The 26902-nt window shown below is 38.3% G+C and overlaps 3 protein-coding genes across 3 annotated transcripts in view; 1 reads left to right on the forward strand and 2 right to left on the reverse strand.

The window, feature by feature from the left end:
- The window catches only part of ATF6 (activating transcription factor 6), a 234658-nt gene that overhangs the window by 57958 nt on the left and 149798 nt on the right, over nt 1-26902 (reverse strand). Inside the window, exon 16 of the mRNA XM_055586677.1 lies at nt 5133-5217. Within this exon, the coding sequence (XP_055442652.1) occupies nt 5133-5217 (85 nt within the window). The remainder of the gene's footprint in view (nt 1-5132; nt 5218-26902) is intronic.
- The window catches only part of LOC129656601 (proteasome activator complex subunit 3-like), a 94779-nt gene that overhangs the window by 55319 nt on the left and 12558 nt on the right, over nt 1-26902 (reverse strand). The window contains exon 2 of the mRNA XM_055587290.1: nt 5133-5217. The gene's annotated coding sequence lies outside the window, so the exon portion shown is untranslated. The remainder of the gene's footprint in view (nt 1-5132; nt 5218-26902) is intronic.
- Nucleotides 10650-11125, forward strand: LOC129656602 (HIG1 domain family member 1A, mitochondrial-like). Its single transcript, XM_055587291.1, has one exon. The coding sequence runs from the start codon at nt 10736-10738 to the stop codon at nt 11015-11017; it is 282 nt and encodes a 93-aa protein (XP_055443266.1). The 5' UTR covers nt 10650-10735; the 3' UTR covers nt 11018-11125.

Consider the following 26902-nt stretch of genomic DNA (forward strand, 5'->3'; position numbering starts at 1 on the left):
CAAAGAGAGGGATCAAACCCACAGCTCATTTTTCTGTTTCAAGTTACATGTAACTTTTGAATTCAGAGATGGCAGAAAATATATTTTATTAACTTACTCAAGTCCTCATATTGCTCAGGGTGAAAAACTTGCTGACTGTTTTTAATCAAAGAGTTAAAATAGTAATGTCTTTCAAGTGAGCACAAAGTAATGACCAAATAACATTTACCTTACTTATTGTGTCATTCAACAAACATGTGCCTATCAAATCCAAAATATTATATTATATTGAATTATATTGCTCAATGAATGTGCTTAACCTTTATAACAGGAATAAAGTAGTATAAAAATATATCTTAAATTCTTGTGTCCACATATTTTTAATATTTACACATTTGTCTTTAATATTGAAATATTTAATTAATAATTGATCAAAATATATTTTATACAATGTATTTAGCTCTTACTTCTCTGTTATATAATGGTTGAATAAATGGTACAAATTACTTCCTTGACCTTTAATGTCTTCATCTATAAAATGAAGATAATACTTAGCTGGCAGCTGAACATTACATAAATTAACAGAGATGAACATCTTGCAATATGCCTTGTGCCAGACACTGCTTGCTGTAGGTGCTGGGGTTATGGTAAATGCAAATATAACAAACCACATTCCTGTCCTTACAGAGGAGGAGAAGCTGGCTAAAGTGACCAAGAAGGAGGTGCAGCAGGAAAACTAGAGCAGCCATTGTATTACAAAAGCTCACAAAATACAGTGTTTAAAAACACAGGGAACACCAAACATGAACCTGAGGGGACTGACCGCAAAAGGACACAAGTAAGCTTCTTGAAGCAGCGAGAAGGCTGCTATCATGAACGAAGTGGTGGTCTCTCAACGGTTTACACTTGTCAAAACTCATAAAATTGTACACATAAAATTGGTGATTTTTTTAATTGTATGTACATTATATCTCAATGAATCTGATTTCTAAAAAATGCATGTGTCATGAAAAATAATTTTAAAAAGGGCAGAAGAGCTGTTCTACATGAAAGGAGACTAAAGAGGTGTGACAAGGAGATGCCATGTATGACCTCTGATTGGATGTTGAATCCCTTCCCCCAAAAGCTATAAAGAATATTTTGGGGGCAAATTTGGAAATTTGAATATTGATTATATATTAAACTCTATTATATCAATGTTAAACTTTGATGTGATCATTTTATTGTGCTTGTGTAGGAGAACATCCCTTTTTTAGGAGATGCATATTCAAGTATTTAAGGGTAAAGTATTAAAATGTTTGCAACTAACTTCCTAACAGTTCAGAAAAAAACACATATAAAGAGATAAATAGATACAAATAAAGCAAATATGGGAAAATGTTAACAATTGGTGAAATCTAGGTAAAGCGTCTCCATATACTCACTGTACTCATCTTTCAACTTTTCTGTAGATGTGAAGTTTTTAAAAATAAAAATGGGAGGCTGAAAAAAAGAGGGAATAGTCAACCATGTCAAATACCATTGTGAGGTCAGGTAAGATGAGAATGAAGACCTGACTCTTGGCTTTGGCAAGGTATTGGTCATGACCCTTTTGCAAGAACACTTCAGCAGGGCAAAAGTTACATAAGAGTAAGCAGAGGAGAGAATGGGAGATAAGCAAATGGAGGCAATGAGTATAGGTAACTCTTTCAAGAGTTTTGCTATGAAGGCAGCGGAGAAACAGCACATGGAGTCAAGAGATTCTCCCTACACCAAAAGCAATATTAAGGCACTTTGTATGTTGGTAGGGATGACCCAGTAGAGAAGAAACTGATCACTGGGGATAGCAAGGGTAAAAATGCAGGAGCAAAGTCTCTGAAATGGTGAGAAGGGATGAGATGCACGATCCAAAAGGAAGGAGTCACCTTAGATAATGGTGACCATGATGACAATGACAAAGTAAGAGTCCAAACTGAAAACAGCTAGGCACTATTTAAAGCATTTCTGCTTATTTAATTCTCACCCAAATCTAAGAGGAAGGTATTACACTAATACCTCCTTTTACAGGAAGTTCAAGTACAGAAGGAAATGGCAACCCACTCCAGTATTTTTGCCTGGAGAATCCCATGGACAGAGGAGCCTGGCAGGCTATGGTCCATGGGGTTGCAGAGAGGCAGACATGACTGAAGCGACTAAGCATGCACGCACGCACAAATACAGAGAACTTCATTAATTTGTCCAACTATACATATCCAATACATAGCAAAGTTGGGATTTACAACTCAGTGGAAGAAACTTTTCTCCCAGTGCAGTAAGAAGGAAAGCAGAATTTGTGGGTATAGATGCTGCTAGGTAGTGGAAAGATGAGATAGCTCTCCAACGATTACATCTATTTTCTCAATGTAGCATTTTGATGAGTTCATCAGCTGAGGGGGTGAAGAGAGGGGATGTTGGAGATTTGAGAAGAGAAGGTGAGAAATTCTTGTTTCAGAGAGAAGGCAAGTGGATTTACTAGCAATGATAGGTGGTACTGAATGCCCCTTTGGAATTAATGGTCATAAATTTGAAGTGAATCTCCTTGTCCAGACTGGATGATGTTTTGTAGCAATTTTCAACCGCTTGACAGGAGGCATAAAGAGTATAGCTGTGTTTAATTAGGGTGAAATTTTTACAGACAAGTGGGACCTAAGGAAAGAGGATTGGGGGGGTGGTTTGTAAAAGAGTGGTGATAGTATAGAACACGGAATATAGGCTTGGTAAGGAGAAGTGTATGGCCAAGATGGATGTAAGACACAGAAAAAGTGGCAGGGCCAAAGGACTGGAGATTTGTGAGGTCAGAGAGTAGCTGGAGTGTAGGTATTACAGTGGGAGAGCAAATAAAAGTCAGAGTGGGATGCCTGGAGAGATTTCAAATGGATGCCATTATGGATGATGAGGAGGTCTTGAGTATGACCATGTGGATGGGAAGCTGAGGTGGTGCAGAAATAAAAGATGAGTTGATCTAAAGAGGCCTGAGTGCTGGATGAATCCTCTGTGTAGATGCTGAAGTTTTATAGAGAGTTGACAAAAGCCGTGTTGGAGAAGTAGTCAGTGAAAGCGGGGTAGAAGACAGCAGCAAAGAAGGGTAACAGGAATGTTATAAACTTAAAAGATGTTAGGGAGACTAAAGAAGAAAGGTGAGGTCATCTGGAGGTTGTAATGGGGAGCAAGGATACTATCCGCCCCATCTACAGGCTCTGAGATATATGAGGTGGGAAGGAAAAATCAAGGTCTAATTTGAGAAGTGGCCTCAAAACAAGAAGGTAAAGGGATGGTTCAGAAAAGAAGCTGAGAATGCAGCACAGTACTGAGCACGTGGTATCTACTTAATCAGTATTTCCTGAATTTGAAATAACTTTTCTAAGAGTTGTCTATATCCTAAAAAGGAAAACAAAACTTATTTACAAAGAAATTCAAACCAGATTAAAAAGGAAATGATCCTCAAATTATGGTATTTTTCGAATCCATGAAAAGGCTCATTTTAAAAAATTAGTCCTCTGGCCAAGATAATCAGACAGTGTCTTATTGGTTTTGGCTTAATATCAATACAAATGGATAGCTTACTGTTATGCAGAAGAATACCTGGTTTTATTTTATAAGAACCTGAGATCAAAACACTAAAATTAAGTAAATTCTGCCTTGTTGAAGGTTAGACAATAGCCTTTCTGAGCATAAGCTGACCAGAAGTTAGATCTATTACGGTTCAAGCAGAGAAATCTAGGAACAAGATGAATAATATTTCCTAAGCATATTCTTTGGAGTGTAATACAGTACCCTTTCGAATATACTGTTCCACTTGAAGTTGTAATATGATTGATCCATGAAAGCTTCAGAGGTATGCCTTCATTGAAGGAGTATAAGTTCACTTCAGTGTTACAGTTTTTTTTAAAAAGTTTGTTCTGTCTTCCTAAGACTAAGAGGATGTCATAATTCTTTTATGTTTTAACAAGAAAAAACCTTTTTTTTAATATGTTATGTGTCTATAATATTGCCTCCTAAGCATTTCCAATAAGCTGTCTGCATACAGTTAATTGAAGTTTGACAGTCCTCAATGATCTTAAAATATACAATGAATACCTAATACTCTTTCTCTAAGACTAAATTTTGTTGGAATTTATCTAGAATCCCAGTGTTTTATAATTGTATTTGGTGGCTTCAGCATGATCGTCAATCAGAATGTGGACTGGTTCAACTGCAGGTTAAAGAACTTTTCAATTTTGTCTTACTCATTAAACTATAAGGTTGTCATTATTAGACAGAAAATTTACCCGTAGTTCTGTTACACCAGATAAATGGACTTGAGAAGGACAACCGATCCTCCCAGTTCCATTAGAATTTAATATGATGTGTCAGAGAAAGTCATCAGCCAACAATATACGCTGTGCTCATTCTCAACACACACCTGACACTGGGAGTGAGAAGTTTCTCTTTTCCATGAAGAACCCAGCTGGAAGTAATCTCTTCTTTACTAAATCTCTTTTGTGCTTTGTTTATTCCTTATGGGATGCTCTCTCTGGAGTACAGTGATTTCTGTGCTCATCGTATACTCCCTGCTAGACTATAAGCAAGTACACTACACCATCACACTTTGGATACTCTCAAAGCACTATGGTATTATTTGTATTTTATCCAATACCCAGAATTAATGAGAGAACAAAATGCAATAGTAATACTGTCAATATCAAATTCATTAGTATTACAGATTAAATATAAACAGGTTTCTTAGGTTTAGTTTGGGAATCACATCACATCACCATTTATGTTATACAAGAAACTGCTTTGAGCTCCAATAACCTAACTTATGAACTCACCCTCACAACATAGCAAGGACTTCTTATACAGCAGGTATTACCAGAAAGGCCCCAGACAAGAAGTCTATAGATCAGTAAAGATAAATTTTATATAAATTTATATACAAAATATATAATAATTGTAAAGGTAGCTTTAAACTAAACCTTTTACTTTTTAAAAGAGAAGAATTTAAAAATAATATTTTGTGAAAACAGTGGGAAAATGTTTCAGAATTAACACATGGATATATACTTGACCAGATGAATGTGTTAGTTAATCCAGAGAATCTAGGTTAAACAAAGCAATCACATGTCATTCATTCATAAGCCAAAATTTCAACTTACCATTTATGTTTATTGCTGGTAATACAATTGACATCTTTGGTCTTGAGGTCTTGTTATGGGTGGTAGCTGGTAACAGCAGGTGATCCTAAGATTAACAAAGAACAATTTGTTACACATAACAATCAGCTTAGTCCTATAACAAGCCCAATTCAGAGTTTCTAGGATGCCAACGTTTCAATGCTATCATAAAAAAAAAAGGTGGGGTGGGGCTGGCTAAGCCCTTTTGTACTCAGAACTCTGGCCTGAAGGACTAGGTGCAAGGCCTCTGTACTTGTCCCCCTGTGAGCTGGTGAAACCAGACTAAGCACCGAGGAAGAGAAAAAGGGATCTTCCATCAGGAGGGAGGCGTCATCCTGGAGGATAGGAGTCCTTGAATCTGGCTTCAGACCTGTTTTGAAGACTGGGTAAAAAGCACTGCCCCATTTCTTCTGGACTCAGAGATCAAGCTCTAAGCCTTTGGAGTGGGAGCACTGACTTCAAGACCCTAGACTAACAGAGAACTAATGCTAGGGAGTATCAAATAGTGAGAACTCACACAAAGGAAACCACTTGACTATAAGACCTGGCATCACTCAACCACCAGTGCAAGACACCTGTGCCGGACACCTGTGCAGAATGCCTGATCTAAACAACAAACAAAAATAAAAACCCAATCATCAGCAGACAGGATTACCACCTCATTCAGCCTTGTCCATCAGAGGAAAATCAAACGAACAAACAACAACAACAACAACAAAAAGCTCAGCACAAATCTCACCCTACATGAAGCTTACACAAACTACTGGACCAACCTTAGGAGAGCAGAAACCAAAAGGAAGAAAGAATTCAACCTTGAAGCCTGGGAAAAGGAGACCTCAAACATAGTAAGTTAAAAAAAGAAAAAGAAAAAGCAGAGAAATACTACACAAATGAAGGAACAAACTAGAAATACATAAGTCCAAATAAATGAAGAGGAAATAGGCAAACTACCTGAAAAAGAATTCAGAATAATGATAGTAAAGATGATCAAAAACCTTGAAAACAACATGGAGAAAATGCAAGAATCAATTAACAAAGACCTAGAAGAATTAAAGAATAAAGATGCAGAGACAAACAACACAATTACTGAAATTAAAAATACTCTAGAAGAAATCAATAGCAGATTATCTGAAGTAGAAGAATGAATCTGTGAGCTGGAAGATAAAATGTGGAAATAACTTCTGAAGAGCAGAATAAAGTAAAAAGAATGAAAATAACTGAGGATGGTCTCAGAGACTTCTGGGACAATATCACATGCACCAACATTCGAATTATAGGGTCCCAGAAGAGGAAGAGAAAAAGAAAGGGTATGAGAAAATTTTTGAAGAGATTATGGTTGAAAATTTCCCCAACATGGAAAAGGAAATAGTCAACCAAGTCCAAGAGGCACAGAGTCCCGTAAAGGATAAACCCAAGGAGAAACACACCAAGACATATACTAAATCAAACTAACGAAGACTAAATACAAAGAAAGAATATTAAAAGCAGCAAGGGAAAAGCAACAAGTACATTCAAGGGAAACCTCATATGCTTAACAGCTGATCTTGCAGCAGAAACTCGGCAGGCCAGAAGGGAATGGCAGGATATATTTAAAGTACTGAAAGGGAAAAATCTACAACAAAGATTATTGTACCCAGCAAGGATCTCACTCAAAATTGATGGAGAAATCAAAAGCTTTTCAGACAAACAAAAGTTGAGAGAATTCAGTACCACCAAACCAGCTTTACAACAAATGTTAAAGGGACTTCTACAGTCAAGAAATACAAGAGAAGAAAAAAGACCTACACAATCAACCCCAAACAATTAAGAAAATGGCATAGGAACATATATACCAACAATTACTTTAAATGTAAATGGATTAAATGCTCCAACCAAAAGACACAGATGGCTGAATGGATACAAAAACAAGACCCATCTATATGCTGTCTACAAGAAACCCACTTCAGACCTCAAGACACATACAAACTGAAAGTGAGAGGATGGAAAAATATACTCCATGCAAATGCGAAACAAAAGAAAGCTGGAGTAGCAAATCTCACATCAGACAAAATAGACCTTAAAATGAAGACGATTACAAGAGATAAGGAAGGACACTACATAATGATCAAGGGATCAATCCAAGAGGAAGACATAACAATGGTAAATATCTATGCACCCAACATAGGAGCACCTCAATACATAAGACAAACACTAACAGACATAAAAGGAGAAATTGACAGTAACACAATAATAGTAGGAGACTTTAACATCCCACTCACACCAATGGACAGATCATCAAAACAGAAAATTAATAAGGAAACATAAGTCTTAAATGATGCATTAGATGAGCTGAATCTCATTGATATCTTCAGGGCATTCCATCCAAATGCAGAAGAATACACCTTCTTCCCAAGGGCACATGGAACATTCTCCAGGATAGACCACATCTTGGGTCACAAATCAAACTTCAGTAAACTTAAGAAAACTGAAATCAAGCATCTTCTCTGACCACAATGCTATGAGACCAGATATCAATAATAAGAAAAAAGCTGTAAGAAACACAAACACACGGAGATTAAACAACATGTTTCTAAATAACCAAAAGATTACTGAAGAAATCAAAAGGGAAATCAAAAAATTTCTAGAAACAAATGACAATGAAAACACAACTCAAAACCTATGGGATGCAGCAAAAGCAGTTCTAGGAGGGAAGTTTATAGCAGTTCAATCCTACCTCAAGAAACAAGAAAAACATTGACTAGACAACCTAACTTTACATCTAAAACAACTGCAAAAAGAACAACCCCCCCCCAAAATTAGTAAAAGAAAACAAATCATAAAGATCTGAGCAGAAATAAATGAAAAAGAAATGAAAGAAACAACAGTAAAGATTAATAAAACTAAAAGCTGGTTCTTTGAGAAGATAAACAAAATTGACAAACCTTTAGCCAGACTCATCAAGAAAAAAAGGGAGAAGAATCAAATCAACAAACTTAAAAATGAAAGAGGAGAGGTTACAACAGACAGTGCAGAAATACAAAGGATTATAAGAGACTATTATGAACAACTATATGGCAAGAAAATGGATAACCTGGAAGAAATGGACAGAGTCTTAGAAAAGTTCTATCTTCCAAGACTGAACCAGGAAGAATTAGAAATTATGAACAACCCAATTACAAGCACTGAAATTGAAGCTGTGATTTTAAAAAAAATCTCCCAAAAAACAAAAGCCCAGGACCAGATGGCTTCACAGGAGAATTCTATCAAACATTTAGAGAACAGTTAATGCCTATCTTCTAAAACTCGTTCAAAAAACTGCAGAGGAAGGAACATTTCCAGACTCATTCTACAAGGCCACCATCACCCTGATACCAAAACCAGACAAAGACAACACAAAAAAAGAAAACTACAGACCAATATCACTGATGAACATCGATGCAAAAATCCTCAACAAAATTTTAGCAAACAGAATTCAGCAACACATCAAAAAGCTCATACACCATGATCAAGTTGGGTTTATTCCAGGAATGCAAGGATTCTTCAATATACACAAATCAATCAATACCCTGTGATACCCTATATTAACAAATTGAAAGATAAAAACCATATGATAATCTCAATAGATGCATAAAAAGCCTTTGACAAAATTCAGCACCCATTTATGATTTTAACTCTTCAAAAAATGGGCATAGAAGGAACCTACCTCAACATAGTAAAGGCCATATATGATAAGCTTACAGCAAACATTATTCTCAATGGTGAAAAACTGAAAGCTCTCCTCCTAAGATCAGGGACAAGACAAGAGTGTCCACTCTCACCACTATTATTCAACATAGTTCTGGAAGTCCTAGCCACAGTAATCAGAGAAGAAAAAGAAATAAAAGGAATCAAGATCAGAAAAGAAGAAGTAAGGCTCTCACTGTTTGCCGATGACATGATACTAAACATAGAAAAGTACAGTATGAGAAAATTACTAGAACTAATCAGTGAATTTAGCAAAGTTGCAGGATACAAAATCAATACACAGAAATCACTTGCATTTCTATATACTAAAAATGAAAAATCAGAAACAGAAATTAAGGAATCAATCCCATTCACCACTGCAACAAAAACAATTAAATATCTAAGAATAAACTTACCTAAGGAGACAAAAGAACTGTACAGAGAAAATTATAAGACACTAATGAAAGAAATCAAAGACGACATAAACAAATGGAGAGATATCCCATGTTCCTGGGTAGGAAGAATCAATATTGTGAAAATGACTATACTACCAAATGCAATCTAAGATTCAATGCAATCCCTATCAAATTACCAATGGCATTTTTCACAGAACTAGTACAAAAAATTTCACAATTCATATGGAAACACAAAAGACCCCGAGGAGCCAAAGCAGTCTTGAGAAAGAAGAATGGAGCTGGAGGAATCAACCTTCCTGACTTCAGATTATACTACAAAGCTAGAGTCATCAAGACAGCATGGTACTGGCACAAAAACAGAAATATAAACCAATGGAACAAGATAGGAAGCCCAGAAGTAAACCCATGCACCTATGGGTACCTTATTTTTGACAAAGGAGGCAAGAATATACAGTGGAGCAAAGACAGCCTCTTCAATAAATGGTGCTGGGAAAACTGGACAGATACGTGTAAAAGAATGAAATTAGAACACTTCCTAACACCATACACAAAAATAAACTCAAAATGGATTAAAGATCTAAATGTAAGACCAGAAACTATAGAACTCTTAGAGGGAAATATAGGCAGAACACTCGATGACATAAATGAAAGCAAGATCCTCTATGATCCACCCCCTAGAGTAATGGAAATAAAAACAAAAGGAAACAAGTGGGACCTGATTAAACTTAAAAGCTTTTGCACAGCAAAGGAAACTATAAGCAAGGTGAAAAGACGACCCTCAGAATGGGAGAAAATAATAGCAAATGAAACAACTGGCAAAGGATTAATTTCTAAACTATACAAGCATCTCATACAACTCAATAGCAGAAAAACAAACAACCCCATCAAAAAATGGGGAAAAGACATAAACAGACATTTCTCCAAAGAAGACATACAGATGGCTAACAAACACAGGAAAAGATGCTCAACACTGCTCATTATTAGAGAGATGCAAATCAAAACTACAATGATATATCACCTCACACCAGTCATCAAAAAGTCTACAAATAATAAATGCTGGAGAGGGTGTGGAGAAAAGGGAACGCTCCTGCACTGTTGGTGGGAATGTAAATTGATACAGCAACTATGGAAGACAGTATGGAGATTCCTTTAAAAACTAGGAATAAAACCACCATATGACCCAGCAATCCCACTCATAGGCATATGAGGAAACCAAAACTGAAAAAGACACATGTATCCCATTGGTCACTGCAGCACTATTTACAACGGCTAGAACACAGAAGCAACCTAGATGTCCGTCGACAGATGAATGGATAAAAAATTTGTGGTACATATACACAATGGAATATACTCGGCCATAAAAAGGAACACGTTTGGAAGCTGGCTGGACGGCGAGTGCGGGAGTGGGGTCAGAATCTGGTAGAAACCTGAAACGTCTTGAAGTTGTCTGAAGATTCTTCAATCACTATGTCAAGCGACACAGATATTTCTCTTTCTTCATATGATGAAGATCAGGGATCTAAACTTATCCGAAAAGCTAGAGAGGCACCATTTGTCCCCATTGGAATGGCAGGTTTTGCAGCAATTGTTGCATATGGATTATATAGATTGAAGAGCAGGGGACATACTAAAATGTCTGTTCACCTGATCCACATGCGTGTGGCAGCCCAAGGCTTTGTTGTGGGAGCAATGACTCTTGGTATGGGCTATTCCCTGTATCAAGAATTCTGGGGGAAACCTAAACCTTAGAAGAGGAGATGCTGTCTTGGTTGTCTTGGTGGTGCTTGCTTTAGTTAGACATCTCATATTGAGGTTATATGTTTATGCTGAAAATAAACTGTTTGGGTCAGACAAGAACATGGTCATTTGAAAACTGGCTTCCTTTCTTGCAGGCTTGATTTGCCTGGTGACCAAGTTACTGGTGACTACTTCACTAGCTAGGTCATTCAGGGGAGTCAGACCAGCACAAAAGAAACATGTCACTTTTAAATACACTTGATAGTGGTACCTGTCCACCTTAAACTCTTCTGTTGAAATTAGTTCTAAAGACGACAACATGCCAATCCTGAAAATGCTCCCAGTTGCTGCAGAATATCATATGCTTTTGATGTAATGTAAGAATCCTATTTACCCCAGTTAATTTAACTTTCTGACGGCCTTGTGGACTGAGTACTGTTTTAAGGGCTGGTTGGCTCTTGAGGAACCCTTTCAGAACAGTGCATGGAATACAACATTACAAACCTCCCTGGAAGTCTGTGTGTGTTTTTAAACCAAAACTAAAAAGCTGGTAACAGAGCCACTTTGAAGTAGTATTTATTTTAGAATCATAGTTAAAAACATGAGAGTAACTTAACTTGTGGATCCCTTTTAGCTCTTTTGTAATTGCAGAATTGTATTTTGCTGCTGTTATATTAGAATAATTTAAAATTATTTTGAAACATGAATTTTAAGTGCTAATGCAAAGGTAGATGAAAAACACTTTTTATTTATTTTTATTTTTATTTTAATTTAAATTTTATTTTATTTTTAGACTTTACATAACTGTATTAGTTTTGCCAAATATCAAAATGAATCCGCCACAGGTGTACATGTGTTCCCCATCCTGAACCCTCCTCCCTCCTCCCTCCCCATTCCATCCCTCTGGGTCGTCCCAGTGCACCAGCCCCAAGCATCCAGTATCGTGCATCGAACCTGGACTGGCAACTCATTTCATACATGATATTTTACATGTTTCAATGCCATTCTCCCAAATCATCCCACCCTCTCCCTCTCCCACAGAGTCCATAAGACTTAAATGTGTGCAGTATGTTTATTTTCTCCAAAAGTATCATCAACTAAATAAAATCCCTATAATGGAAGTCATTGATGAGCAAGCTGGTTTGGTCAGACATTATACAAACTTCGGTATATCACAGAATGCTTTGTTGTACTTGTGAAATTCTCGTCTAACCTGAATTTACATTCCATGGTGATAACATGGTAAATGTAGTGTTATTAAAGTAAATGAACACACACACACACACAAAAAAGGAACACGTTTGAGTCAGTTTTGATGACACAGATGAACCTAGAATCTATTACACAGACTGAAGTGAGTCAGAAAGAGAAAGATAAATATTGTATTCTGACACATACATAGGAATCTAGAAAAATGGTACTGACGAATTTATTTACAGGTCAGCAGTGAGAAATAGACATACAGAATAGACTTATGGACATGGGGAGAGGGGAGGAGAGGGTGAGACATTTGGAAAGAGTGAGATGGAAACTTACATTTTAAAAAAATGATAGTTTTTTATTTGAACCTGGCTTTGGGATAATTAACTACAAATCATTTTATGATTCATTCATTCATAATGCAATACACATGAATTACTGAGTGACTATCATTAGCCCAGACCAGCCTGTGACGCTCAGTTATGTCTGACTCTGCCAGGCTCCTCTGTCCATGGGATTCCCTGGGCAAGAATACTGGAGTGGGTTGCCATTCCCTTCTCTAGGGGATCTTCCTGACCCAGTGATTGAATCCAGGTCTCCAACATTGAGGGCAGATTCTTTACAGTTTGAGCCACCAGGGAAAGACTATCACTACCAGGTACTATAGAAAACTGCTAGTTCTGATAACATATATCCTGCAGTATACTATAAAGAGTATTAGTCAAGCAGTCAGAACACAGGGCTTTTAATTCTAGCTCTGCCACTGAATAGCTGTATAATCGGGATCTGTTTCCAATCCTATAAAATGAGGAGGCTGGACTAGATAATGTCAGAAGGTACTGAAGTTATCTAATAGAGTCATCTTCAAATTTCTTTTTTAAAGAAGAGTAATGTTCTGCCCCCTCCCAAAAACAATACTGATCCCAAAACCTGATATATAAAAGAGAGGTTCTGATTGAAGCAAGACCAAGGCCTAGAGCCTTGCCTGCTTAGCCTTCTCTTCTCCCTTTGAAGCAGCCAGTGTTAGGCTTCTCTTTTGGTAAGCAACAGAAAAATGCTAAATAAGATGCATAGTTCTTCCCCTTAAAAAGTGTACAGCTTAGTGGAAGGGTAAAAAAAAAAAATTATAAACAGATGCCTAGCAAAATTATATAATTCTAAATGTAATACTGGGGCTTCCCAGGTGACACAAGTGAAAGAATCTGCCTGCCAATCAGGAGACACAGGAGACATGGGTTTGATCCCTGGGTCAGGAAGATCCTCTAGAAAAGGAAATGGCAACCCACTCCAGCATTTCTTGCCTAGAAAATAACATGAACTGAGGAACCTGGCCAGTTACAGTCCACAGCATTGCAAAGAATCAGACATGACTGAGTACATACACACAAATGTAATATTGCCAACTTTTGATCATCTATAAGTGACCCAGAGCACCTGAGGTTTCTAGTTTCCAACCACACAAATACTGAAGCTGAAGTAAGAATGAACCAAGAGGACTTTGGCTTCAGAAACAGGGAAGAATGAGTGTTTTGGAAAAGGTATATATGTCTTTTGTAGGTATGAAAAAGCTGGTTAAAAATGACTTTGACTTTGATATTAACTACTGTTTTCAATAACTCAGACACTTTTTTTCCTAGCAAAAACATAGGAATTGTCACAACAAAAAGGAAAAAGAGAAAAAAGTATACAGTAGTGTTTCTTCTTAAGGGAGCATGGTTAAACTGAGATAAAGCTAACCCACAGTCTAACTCCTCTTGCTTTATTTTCTTGCTCCTTTGTTGCATCATTCATTCAACAAACTTGCTCTATGGAAGGACTCATCAAAAAATAGGACCTGACATAGCTGAGAGTGATAAAAAATTCAATGCAACTTAATTCAATGTGATTATGAAATTTAAGTATCAGCAAAGCTAAGAAAAAAATCTAGATTGTGAAAAACAAACAGAAATTAATGTACATGAACAGAACTGTACAGAAAACCTTTCCAGTGACTGCTTGTGCTTTGTCTAATTCAAGGCAACATCTCCATGAGAACATGTTTATTTTTAAAAAAACAAAAAAACAGAGGGGAAAAGATGAGTGTGATTGTTCTGTTAGAATTCCAGCACTGCAGCATGGGAAAGATTTTTTTTTTTTTTTAAGTGCATTGTTAGACACAAAGATCACACGTTTCTGAAAGTAAGATAACATATGATAGCCAAGACAAAACAAAATTTGCCATAAAAATTATAAATAGCTAAACACCTATAATTAAAATACTGCTTCAGGATCCCCCAAATTGAATGAGAAAACAAACCAACAAACTTACAAGCCCCAAATTAAGGCTACTGTAAAAATAAACATACTTTGATTCCACTGGTCATGGGTTAAGGTCAGGCTCAGACTTAAATCTGAATTTCCTGTTAGGATCTAGATGTCGCATCAAACTTTTTTAAACATGATTTTCAGTTACTTGTGCAGCAGAAAGCCAAAAAAACACATTATTATTTGTGAAAAAGAAGAAATCACATCTTGAACACATAAAAGCTATTACAGTTAACCTTCCCTACCTCTAATTATTAAAGGTTTGCAAACTGGGAGTAAAACCTATAAAGTGCTTGTTTACAAAGAGACCTATAGGTTAGACATGCAGGGAATCAAAGCTGGTATACTAAAAACTCTGGGCTTCCCAGCTGGCGCTAGTGGTAAAGAACCTGCCCACCAATGTAGGAGATAAAAGAGATGTGGGTTCTATCCCTGGGTTGGGAAGATCCTCTGGAGTAGGAAATGGCAACCCACTCCAACATTCTTGCCTGGAGAATCCCATGCACAGAGGAGCCTGGTGGACTACAGTCCATAGCATTGCAAAGAGTTGGACATGACTGAAGTAACTTAGCATGCACCCACGAACTCTAACTGTGCCTATTTTATATTAAAAAATACTTTGCACACACACATGCCTACAGCAGTGTAGTTGCTTCATTTAATATTTACTTTCACTTCATCAAGTTAAATGTTTCTTGCCATAACAGTGAATCTTCAATCATTTGTTCTCTCCAACTATGTTTATCTCACTGAGCATAGTAACCTACCATGTATTCAGCACTGTGCTACAGAGGATATTTTCTTTTAAAGAACACATATTCAAGTTTTTCTTAGGCAAAGAATGCTAATTGTGGCAGGAACAGTCATTGTGCTCAGTATCTGCTTTCCTTTTCCTATTCCTTTTCTAATATCATTTAGCTGGGCACGAAGCTACTCAGAAAAAGGACTATATTCCTGTGCAACCAAGTGAAGCCACACATTCAAGTTCTGGTCAGTGGACTGCAAGGAGAAATGGGGCATGAAACTTTGTGGTGGTGATGGTGAAAGGCAAACTTGCTCCTTTTCTTGTTTCTCCCCTGCCAGCTAGATGCAGATGTGACTGCTGAAACTGGGGTAGCCATCTTGCATCATGATACGGAAACTGCAATCTGAAATTTATGGAGCAATAAGAAGGAACAAGGGATCCTAATGATCAAGGATATACCAGAAGACCTACCTCCACATGAGAAACAAAATTCTTATTTGTCTAAGTCACTACTATTTTGGACTTTTCTGTCACTTGTACTAAAACAACTCCAATGACTAGTTATATTATAAGTTTGTGAAATAATATAGTGGTTTTTACTCAAGAGAAATCTCAATAAGGGTTAAAGAAGCTTTACTCTTTAACGCTGTAAAACAATCACCTTTGTTATCTGGCCTTCTTGATAATATTCCCCCTCCCCTTAATTTATTAAAGAAATTGTCTAGGAAATTCAATCCTGGAAAAGTATAAGTACAATTAGATGAATCTGAACAAAATTCTTTCTTTCTTATTGAGGCAGTTAATATAATTCAACTGCAACAAAGGCGAAGTTACTTAGAAATAAAAAGTAGAAAAAAGATGTTGCCATAGAGATAAATTATTTTGTCACAGTCTTTCAAAACTATGTCACTACCTTTAAGATATCTTCAAATGGACTCCTAAAAAGCTTTTATAGGACTGAGATACCTAGGAATATCTTTGGGGAGAAAACTATGTGGACAAAATAGCATAATCAATGTTTTGTTATTCTCAGAGGAAGTTAGAGAAATACTGGTGGGAAAACACCAAAACGTTTCATTGTCAGAATAAAGAATCAGTTTTCCAATGTTATACAATATTGTGCATGAGAAAATATACTATTTTCATACAGCTTTCCCCATTCCCTCTTCCAAGCACTTTGTTAGAAAAACAAAATTATTAGTGTATAATACAGCATCCAAAGTTATCTGTTTCTTCTCTTTTTTTTTTAAAGAGCTAAAATTGGAGACTAACTTATCAAAAGAACAGGACCACATTTTGCCCAGCTGGAGGTTATGATGGAAAAGCACATTCAAACTGAGGTCCTACCAAGTTTTGTCTAATGTTGATTCTACATATCTGTGTAGGTAGAAACTGACCTTAACTTAAACTAATTCACTAGATTAAATGACCCTTCCCGCTCCCCCTCTAAAACTTACTGCTGCCTCTAACACACTAAACATTCATGACTAGTTGGGTTCTTTTTCCAAAACTACCTTTGCTAATTGCATTTGTTACTAATTGTGTAATTTAATAAACTACTATGTAACTGATAAAACAGTGTGAATAGAAAGAGAGCACTGTGGGTGTAGCACTTCCGAGTTGGTGCTAGTGGTAAAGAACCTGCCTGCCAATGCAGAAGAAAGAGACGCAGGTTCCATCCCTGGCTCAGGAAGATCCCCTGGAGGAAGACACAGCAACTCACTCCAGTATTCTTGCCTGGAGAATCCCTTGGACAGAGGAGCCTGGAGGGCTACAGCCTATAGGGTCGCAAAGAGTCAGACACGACTGAAGTGACTTAGCATGCACACAGTGAGTAGAGTTTATTGCAAGAAAGACAACGTGGAACTTTAGTAGATGTGCACTCAAAAAGAACCGGCTCTACCTCAAAGCTTGCCAAATGAATGCACATTTATATAATTAATTGAGATAAAGTAAGACACACACACACACACACACACACACACGTATATATCTTAAAAAAAAACAGATCCTTTGCTTTAACCAATTTTGATAATTAACAGATTACCCCTAGTCTCTGTTTTACTAGGTAGAACAGCTTTGCCCATGTTAGGAAACTGAATCAGGGCTGCAGTCTTTTATTTTTGATAGAAAGGAATGTATTTAAAATTTATTTATTTGGCTGTGCTGGGTCTTTGTTGCCATGCAGGCTTGTCTCTAGTGGCAGTGTGCTCAGGCTTCTCACTGCAGTAGCTTCTCTTGCTGCGCGGCACAGGCTCTAGGCTGAGTGGGCTTCCATAGCTGCAGTTCTGGGCTTTAGAGCACAGACTTCATAGATGTAGTCCATGTTTTCTTAGTTTCTCTGCGGCATGTGGGATTCCCCCGGGCCAGGGATTGAACAAGTGTCTCCTGCACTGGCAGGCAGATTCTTTACCACTGAGTCACCAGGGAAGCCCAGAAAGGAAGGTATTTAATATCTAACGATGTCGCCTAAGGATGTGGGAAACTCAGTCTGCAACAGGCAGTATCTGTGACACTAAACAGCTTTCACTTAGATCAACATGTCAAAGAGTCTTGCAGATCAGGCCCATATTAATAACAATGACCTCTTGATATTTTAAATTTGAACCACATAAACTGTATTACAGACATGGGGGTTGGTTTTCCAACCCAGAAAACTGTTAAAAACAGACCAAAAATAAAAAGAGCATCTATCCACATTTGAAAAACAGCTTTGTATTAAATTTTCTCTATCAATATGTTCCTACCTTTTGTTTCCTGTATCACTGCCTCATTTACCTTACCAAGTATCTTTCATACCACCAAACTGAAGGCCAAAGCAGTAATTAAAGTCAGTTTTTCCTAGTTATTTATCAATTCACAACATTCACTAATGTTAATTTCTAGTAGTTACATTAACTGTTGATCAGGAACCAAATTTGTCCTTTCATTTAAAGCAATTATAAAGCAAAGGCAATTAGGAAATTTGAAATCATTAAACTACACAGACACACATACTGACATATCCTGAAAATAAGAATTGCAAAAAAAAAAAAAAATTAGAGGTAGTAAAATTAAGTAGAGTGTAATCATTTAAAAGTCTATTAAAATGTCTATGATGTAGAACTTCCCATCATAGTAAAAACATAAGTAAAATACATTACTCATCCCAAAACTAGAAACAGTTAATAGAAATAGCTAATATGAATGCAGTATTTGTGCCACTAACATATGCAATAAAACTACAGGCCAATAAAAGGAAATGTAAAGTTTGCATCTGCACCATTAGCACACATGTCAGCCAGAGGAAAAATAAATCAAAACTATTAGAGCACAACAGATGGCTCAAAAGCGAGCCAAGGTTTACATTTTGACAAGAGGAAAATTTTGACAGTAAATTCAAATCTGATAGTGCAGGCAAGGTCACCCCCCCAAAAAAAAGTTAGTTTGAAATCCTAATAAGTACAAACACAAGTATTGCCATAAGCAATGGTTCTCATATCAAACTCTACAAGAAGCCCCCAAAACTCCCCAACTGATGCTGAACTCTTTTTTCTTAATTTTTTAACCGAAGGATAATTACAATATGGTGGTGTTTATGCCATACATCAACATGGATCAGCCATAGGTATACATATGTCCCCTCCCTCGTGAGCCTCCCTCCCACCTCCCATCCCATCCCACCCCTCTAGGTAGTCACAGAGCCCCGGATTAAGTTCCCTGAGCCATACAACATATTCCCACTGGCTATCTGTTTTACATAAGTTAGTGTACATGTTTCCATGCTACCCTCTCCATTCTTCCCATCCTCATCTTCCATATCCCCGCCTCATGTCCATAAGTCTGTTCTCCATGCCTGCATCTCCACTTGCCCTGCAAACAGGTTCATCGGTACCATTTTTCTAAATTCCATATATGTGTGTTAATACGTGATATTTATTTTTTCTTTCTGACTTACTTCACTCTGTTATGGCTCTATGCTGAACTCTTTTATTCACACAAAAAGGGCATGATTGAACCATACAAAACTGTCATTTTTATGGTGAGTCAAATCTCAGTAATTTCATAATGGTCAACCTCATAGTTTGGTGAAGAGTCTTGAGAGACCCTAGGACAGTAAGAAGATCAAACCAGTCAATCCTAAAGGAAATCAACCCCGAATATTCATTGGAAGGACTGTTGCTGAAGCTGAAGCTCCAATACTTAGACCACCTGATGAAAACAGCCAACTCATTGGAAAAGACCCTGATGCTGGGAAAGACCGAGGGCAAAAGGAAAAGGGGACGACAGAGGAAGAAATAGTTGGATGGCATCACTGACTCGATGGACAAGAATTTGCGCAAACTCTGGGATATCGTGAAGGACAGGGAAGCCTGGCGTGCTCCAGTTCAGGGGGTCATGAAGAGTCAGACACAACCTAGCAGCTGAACAACAACACCGTTACGTATGCCTCTCTTTTCCAAATCCAGAATTAATTTTGAGTTTCACAGTCAAAATGATTCCTTGTAAACTTTCCCAAGAATAAGACAGTAGCCCCCCAGTCATTCTTCTGTCTTGATGAGGGCTTCAGGGAAAGTGTTTCTAAACCAGGGTGGGATTGTTTTCCCTAAAGAAAGCTCTTAGAACAAAATGTTGGTTATGTGCCTTGAATAAGTAGAGTGCTAGGAAGTCTCTGATCTTATACTTCCTATTTCTTCATTCAGTAATCTGAGCTCATCAAACTTCAAAACTTTGTCAGCTATAATACAGAGCTTTTTCAAAGGTGGACCATGTGTGATTTAGGCAAATACATTAGGATTCCTGAAACTTGTTATCAATCATCATTTGTTGTGTGCTGAGAGTGTAGCATCAGAAAAATGTCTTATTAAGGAGAAAGACCAAACACTAAACGTATAGAGTTTAACCATATGAGAGTCTGTCAGACATAATGTTTACAAGATGTTTTATTTTAAAAATTGACTTTACTCAGGACTACTGGCAGGAAGTGAATTTCCTGAGAATTAAATTGCAAACTACAGATATGCTACCAAAGCAAAGGATGGGATGGGACAGAGGAAGGGTCTGTGTCTATAGAAAATTGAATCAAGTTTTCTGAAAAAAGAGATTAATTAGGAAACATTTCAAGCAAAAAGTTAAATATTGGTATCTAAGAGAATTACTTTATTTTTTTGTTGGAAAAATTGGGGAAAATGTTGGGTCGAGACCAAAAAGTTTTTTTAAACTTCTAGGCAGCTGGCTCTAGAAATGAAGTAAACTTGTACAAGAGTGGAGTGGGGGATTAGCTCAAATGGTAGAGGACTCGCTTAGCATGTGCGTGGTAGTGGGATCGATGCCCGCATTCCCCAGTTTGGGGCTTCCCTAGAGCTCAGTTGGTAAAGAATCTGCCTGCAGTGCAGGAGACCCTGGTTCGGTTCCTGGGTCAGGAAGATCCACCGGGGAAGGGATAGGCTACCCACTCCAGTATTCTTGGGCTTCCCTTGTGGCTCAACTGGTAAAGAATCTGCCCACAATGCGGGAGACCTGGGTTCGATCCACAGTTGGGAAGATGCCCTGAAGAAGGGAAAGGCTATCCAGTCCAGTATTCTGGCCTGGAGAAATTATAGTCCATGGGGGCGCAAAGAGTTGGACATGACCGAGTGACTTTCACTTTCACTTGTACGAGAGTAGTCTCAAATGTCCTCCTATGTGTGTCAACAGGGGAGGGAACATGGAGGGATATGATTCCAGCTGATTCCTTCATATCTATGACTCTACAATCTTCTGCGGTGGAAGAGGAGTCCTACTTAGTCTATTCTCCTGGAATGATTCTGTGTTTGGATATTTCCCCACTCTTCACTACAGATCTTGATCCTTTTCTTTCCAAAGCAATTTTGATCTTGGTTTCACACAAAGAAATATGAGGGGCTGTAAAATATCCATAAAGTACATTTTAGGAAAGACTGGACTTGACAAGGCAAATTACAAAGTGGGCAGTGACAGCTGTCTAGGTTTATTCCGTTCTACCTCATAGTGGAGAATCACTTTCCACAGCTGAATAAAAGAAACTGAGAGTGACAGACACTTACAACTGATCTAAATTCCTGAGCCTAGAAATGAAAGCTCTTTTATGATTTGGTCCCCACTGATTTTGGTTTTTCTATTATGATCTCTCATTATTCTTTTTCGCAAACACTGGTGTCAACTGTCATAGATACTCTCTATAAATTCAACCAAGGAAGGAATACACTCTGATATTTCACTTCTTTTAATTTAAAAAAACGGCGAGAGAGAAATAACAGAAGTGGAAGTATTCAGAGCTTCTACTCCTATCTCTGTGCTTCTTCTAAGGATTTTTTTTTTTTTTTTTTAGCACTGCTGATAGTGTGTGTGGGAGGGGTGAGGTTATAGGTGGAGACGGAGTTGGAAGAAGCTACACTGGCTTACATTTTTTTAAAAGTATTAGTTTAGCAGAGCGGGGAAAGTCTGGAAGTTGGAAGGGTAGAAAAGAATTGAGTAAAGAGGGCTAGCCTGAGCTGTGGGCTTTGTGTGACAGAGGAGAGACTAATGCAGTGACTGTGTGTTGGGGGCAGGGAGTGGTGGTTGGAGGCAAGAGGATGTTTTCCTGTCTATTAATATTCCCTTTCCAGTTTTTTCAAGAGACTCCATTAAAAGGCTGTATTACTTATCAAGTTTTTGAAGTTTTGGATTTGCATTTCTTTTGGATGTGTCACTATGCCAAAGTTAGTCTTTTAAAAGGGTAAGAAAAAAAATGTCTAGTTTTATTTGAATTACGTAGATAAAGGGTCTTTTCTTCTGTGGGCAGACTTCATAATGGTCTTCTGGCAAGGAAACACATTTAAAAATCAGGTTAAATCCTAGTACCAAGAAAAAAAGTTTCTCACAGGCCTAGTCATTTGAAGAATCTGGGCAGCTACTATCTGTACAGCATCTGCCTTTCTCTGCTTCCCTCCACTGTTATTCTCCTACCCCAGCCAAGCCCTGGCCTGGCCCAGCCAGTCAGCTTCCACTGTGGCCCAAAGCACTTTCCCCCACCCCAGCCTCAACCCAATTTTCTCTTCTGCAAAGTGGTATTTTTCTCCCTCCCCCTCCAAAGGGTCACAGCTACTCCTCATATCCATTCAGGTCTAGCTGAGGCTAACCTCATTCCTAGACATGTGCTCCTACTACTAGGCTCAACAGTGTTGCCTCCATTTGGTTTGCCCAGGCTGCCATAATGAATCCCAGTGTAGGTTATAGGGGCCCAGATATCTGGAGAGAGAGGACACTGAAGGGCCTACACTATAAGGTACAAAGCAGGAGAGATTAAAGTCAAGTTTTTAATTTAATACTCTTGATATTTAATATTGGTAAGGCAAGCCATAGATTACATTCCTAAGCTTAATAAGTATTTTTCATTTTAGTCATGTGAATTTCAAATTAGTTTCCCTAAATCTTTAAGACTTGGCACATAATTTTTATAGTGTTAGCTGGTGGTTATGGCTATCCTGCATCCCAAAAGCTTTTCTATTTGTTGGTATTACCACTGAGTGGGTTTCTGTGCAGAAAATATCTTCAACTACAGAAGCCTGACGCTAGGAGACGAAGCCTCTCTCCCAGCTCTTTGGCAACTAGGGCATGGACATATGATATAAGCTTGGCCCATCAGACACTCCTTTTAAATTTGAAGGCTCAGGCATTGGTGAAAAAAGACTGGGAGACGCACAGAGTACTCACGGCGGTGAGGAGTCTGCCACTGCCAGCAGTGCTGGCACGCTGTGGGTGCCCAGCGGAGGGCTATCCCAACCCAGCGTCTCTAGCTGAGACAATGGCTGTGTTCTTTGCTGTGTGGCTTCCTTTGGTTCCCACCACATCCTAAGCTGAATTCTCCAGACTTTCATGGTATCTGTGAACTACCAAATAGACTTCCAATAAATTCCTTTTCTGCTTAATGTCAGCAGTTTCTGCTTTTAAGTTACAGTAGGTTTCTGTTGTTTACAATCAAGAAACACTACTAGGACAGAGCTGTAATTCCATTTCTGACATATTTGACATTGCCAGTTAATGTCTGACCTAACATTTTTCAAAAACATTAACTAAGTTAATAATGGCATTATTTTAGATAGATAAACTACAATAGAGTCATAAATCAATGGGCTTCCTCATCTTCCATTTGATGCCCACAGTAATGAAAACTAACTCTGTCACTACCACACTATTGAAACAGTCCTCAAAAATATAACATTCTAATTGTCCAAGCCACTTGCTTTTATCTAGTCTTCACGCTAGATTTCTCTCTGCAACATTTGACATGCAACTTTCCCTTGTCAAATTCTCTTAGTTCTCATTTTCCTCCAATGTTACTGTTACCTTCTCTTCCACCACATTCCACATTAACAATTGGTGTTTCTTAGTGGTGAATCTTTTTTCAACCCATATTATTGGCATTCTCATCTAGTCCCATGACTTGAAGTGTATGTCTGACTCAAACCTCCCAAATATTAACTGAAGACCCATATTTACAATTTTTCACTAAACATCGCCACTGGAATATCTATAACAGTATTCTTAAACGACAATTTATCTTCTCCTGGGTTTTCTACTTTCGTTAACTCATCAATTTCCATCTAGTTATCAAAATAGAAATCTAAAATCTTGGACTCCTTCGTTCTTACCTTCAGCACGAAATATGGCCCCTTTTCATTTCCAAGCTTAAGTCCACATTAGCTCCTCTCATGTACTTCTACTTACTCTGCTTATTTAACTTATATGTAGAGTACATCATGCAAAATGTCAGGCTGGATGAAGCTCAAGATGGAATCAAGATTGCTGGGAGAAATATCAATAACCTCAGATATGCAGATGACACCACCCTTATGGCAGAAAGCAAACAGGAACTAAAGAGCCTCTTGATGAAGATGAAAGAGGAGAGTGAAAAAGCTGGCTTAAAACTCAATACTCAAAAAACTAAGATCATGGTATCCAGTCCTATCACTTCATGGCAAATAGATGGGGAAACAATGGAAATAGTGAAAGACTTTATTTTCTGGGGCTCCAAAACCACCTCAGCTGGTGACTGCAGCCATGAAACTAAAAGGCGCTTGCTCCTTGGAAGAAAAGCTATGACAAACCTAGACAGCATATTAAAAAGCAGAAACAATACTTTGCCAACAAAAGTCCATGAAGTCAAAGCTATGGTTTTTCCAGTAGTTATATATAAATGTGAGAGTTGGACCATAAAGAAGATGGAGCGCCAAAAAATTGATGCTTTCAAACTGTGGTGTTGGAGAAAACTCTTCAGAGTCCCTTGGACTGCAAGGGGATCAAACCAGTCAATCCTAAAGGAGATCAGTCCTGGGTGTTCATTGGAAGGACTAATGCTGAAGGTGAAGCTCCGATACTTTGGCCACTTGATGCAAAGAGCCAACTTGTTGGAAAAGACCCTGATGCTGGGAGGGATTGGGGGCAGGAGGAGAAGGGGACGACAGAGGATGAGATGGCTGGATGGCATCACTGACTAGATGGACGTGAGTCTGAGTGAACTCCAGGAGTTGGTGATGGACAGGGAGGCCTGGTGTGCTGCGATTCATGGGGTCACAAAGAGTTGGACATGACTGAGTGACTGAACTGAACTGAAATGAATCTTATATATTAGGAATTATTCTTAGATGTTTTATGAGTAGTGAAGACAGTCCTATAAATCTTTGAATCTACTATTTCAAAGCTCCCATGATATACCTTGTTCATGAAGAAAACTGAGAATTGTTAAATGATTTTCTTTGTTCACAAAGAGGAAATAAATGTATGACTCATTTGTGGGCAGTCACAGAATGATTAAAGTACAACTGGATGACAACTCCCTGAATATAAAACTTTTCTAGAAAATGAAATCAAAAATTTAAAAATAAAATTACAGTACAGTGGTTTGAACTTCACTTCATGGCAAATAGATGGGGAATCAGTGGAAACAGTGGCTGACTTTATTTTTGGGGGCTCCAAAATCACTGCAAATGGTGACTGCAGCCATGAATTTAAAAGACGCTTACTCCTTGGAAGGAAAGGTATGACCAACCTAGACATCATATTAAAAAGCAGAGACATTACTTTGTCGACAAAGATCCATCTAGTAAAGGCTATGGTTTTTCCAGTGGTCATGTATGGATGTGAGAGTTGGACTATAAAGAAAGCTGAATGCAGAAGAATTGATGCTTTTGACTGTGGTATTGGAGAAGACTCTTCAAAGTCCTCTGGACTGCAAGGAGATCCAACCAGTCCATCCTAAAGGAGATCAGTTCTGGGTGTTCATTGGAAGGACTGATGCTGAAGCTGAAACTCCAATACTTTGGCCACCTGATGTGAAGAGCTGACTCACTGGAGAAGACTCTGATGCTGGGAAAGACTGGAGCAGGAGGAGAAGGGGATGACAGAGGATGAGATGGTTGGATGGCATCACTGACTCAATGGACATGGGTTTGGGTGGACTCCGGGAGCTGGTGATGGACAGAGAGGCCTGGCATGCTGCAGTTCATGGGGTAGCAAAGAGTCGGACATGACTGAGCGACTGAATTGACTGACAGTGGTTTGAAACCACCAAACTTCAGGTGAGTACCTACTTTAGCCATTTATTTATCTATTCATTCATTTATTCATAAGTGACTCAAGAACAAGTTCAAATCTAAAAAAGCTGCTGTCTGCTACACACATTCAGTTCAGTTCAGTTCAGTCACCCAGTCGTGTTCGACTCTTTGTGACCCCATGAATCGCAGCACGCCAGGCCTCCCTGTCCATCACCAACTCCCGGAGTTCACCCGAACTCATGTGCATTGGGTCAATGATGCCATCCAGCCACCTCATCCTGTCGTCCCCTTCTCCTCCTGCCCCCAATCCCTCCCAGCATCAGAGTCTTTTCTAATGAGTCAACTCTTCTCATGAGGTGGCCAAAGTACTGGAGTTTCAGCTTTAGCATCAGTCCTTCCAATGAACACCCAGGACTGGTCTCCTTTAGGATGGACTGGTTGGATCTCCTTGCAGTCCAAGGGACTCTCAAGAGTCTTCTCCAGCACCACAGTTCAAAAGCATCAATTCTTCGGCTCTCAGCTTTCTTCACAGTCCAACTCTCACATCCATACATGACCACTGGAAAAACCATAGCCTTGACTAGATGGACCTTTGTCGGCAAAGTAATGTCTCTGCTTTTTAATATGCTATCTAGGTTGGTCATAACTTTCCTTCCAAGGAGTAAGTGTCTTTTAATTTCATGGCTGCAGTCACTATCTGCAGTGATTTTGGAGCCCCAAAAAATAAAGTCTGACACGGTTTTCACTGTTTCCCCATCTATTTCCTATGAAGTGATGGGACCAGATGCCATGATCTTAGTTTTCTGAATGTTGAGCTTTAAGCCAACTTTTTCACTCTCCTCTTTCACTTTCATCAAGAGGCTTTTTAGTTCCTCTTCACTTTGTGCCATAAGGGTGGTATCATCTGCATATCTGAGGTTATTGATATTTCTCCCAGCAATCTTGATTCTAGCTTGTGCTTCCTAAAGCCCAGCGTTTCTCGTGATGTACTCTACATATCCGTTAAATAAGCAGAGTGGCAATATACAACCTTGACGTACTCCTTTTCCTATCTAGAACCAGTCAGTTGTTCCATGTACAGTTCTAACTGTTGCTTCCTGACCTGCATACACATTT

Source organism: Bubalus kerabau, chromosome 6, assembly GCF_029407905.1.
Source record: "Bubalus kerabau isolate K-KA32 ecotype Philippines breed swamp buffalo chromosome 6, PCC_UOA_SB_1v2, whole genome shotgun sequence".
Classification (NCBI taxonomy): domain Eukaryota; kingdom Metazoa; phylum Chordata; class Mammalia; order Artiodactyla; family Bovidae; genus Bubalus; species Bubalus kerabau.

Coding starts and splice junctions, on each gene's coding strand:
- LOC129656602 (XM_055587291.1), top strand. CDS start 10,736: ATGTCAAGCGACACAGATATTTCTCTTTCTTCATATGATGAAGATCAG.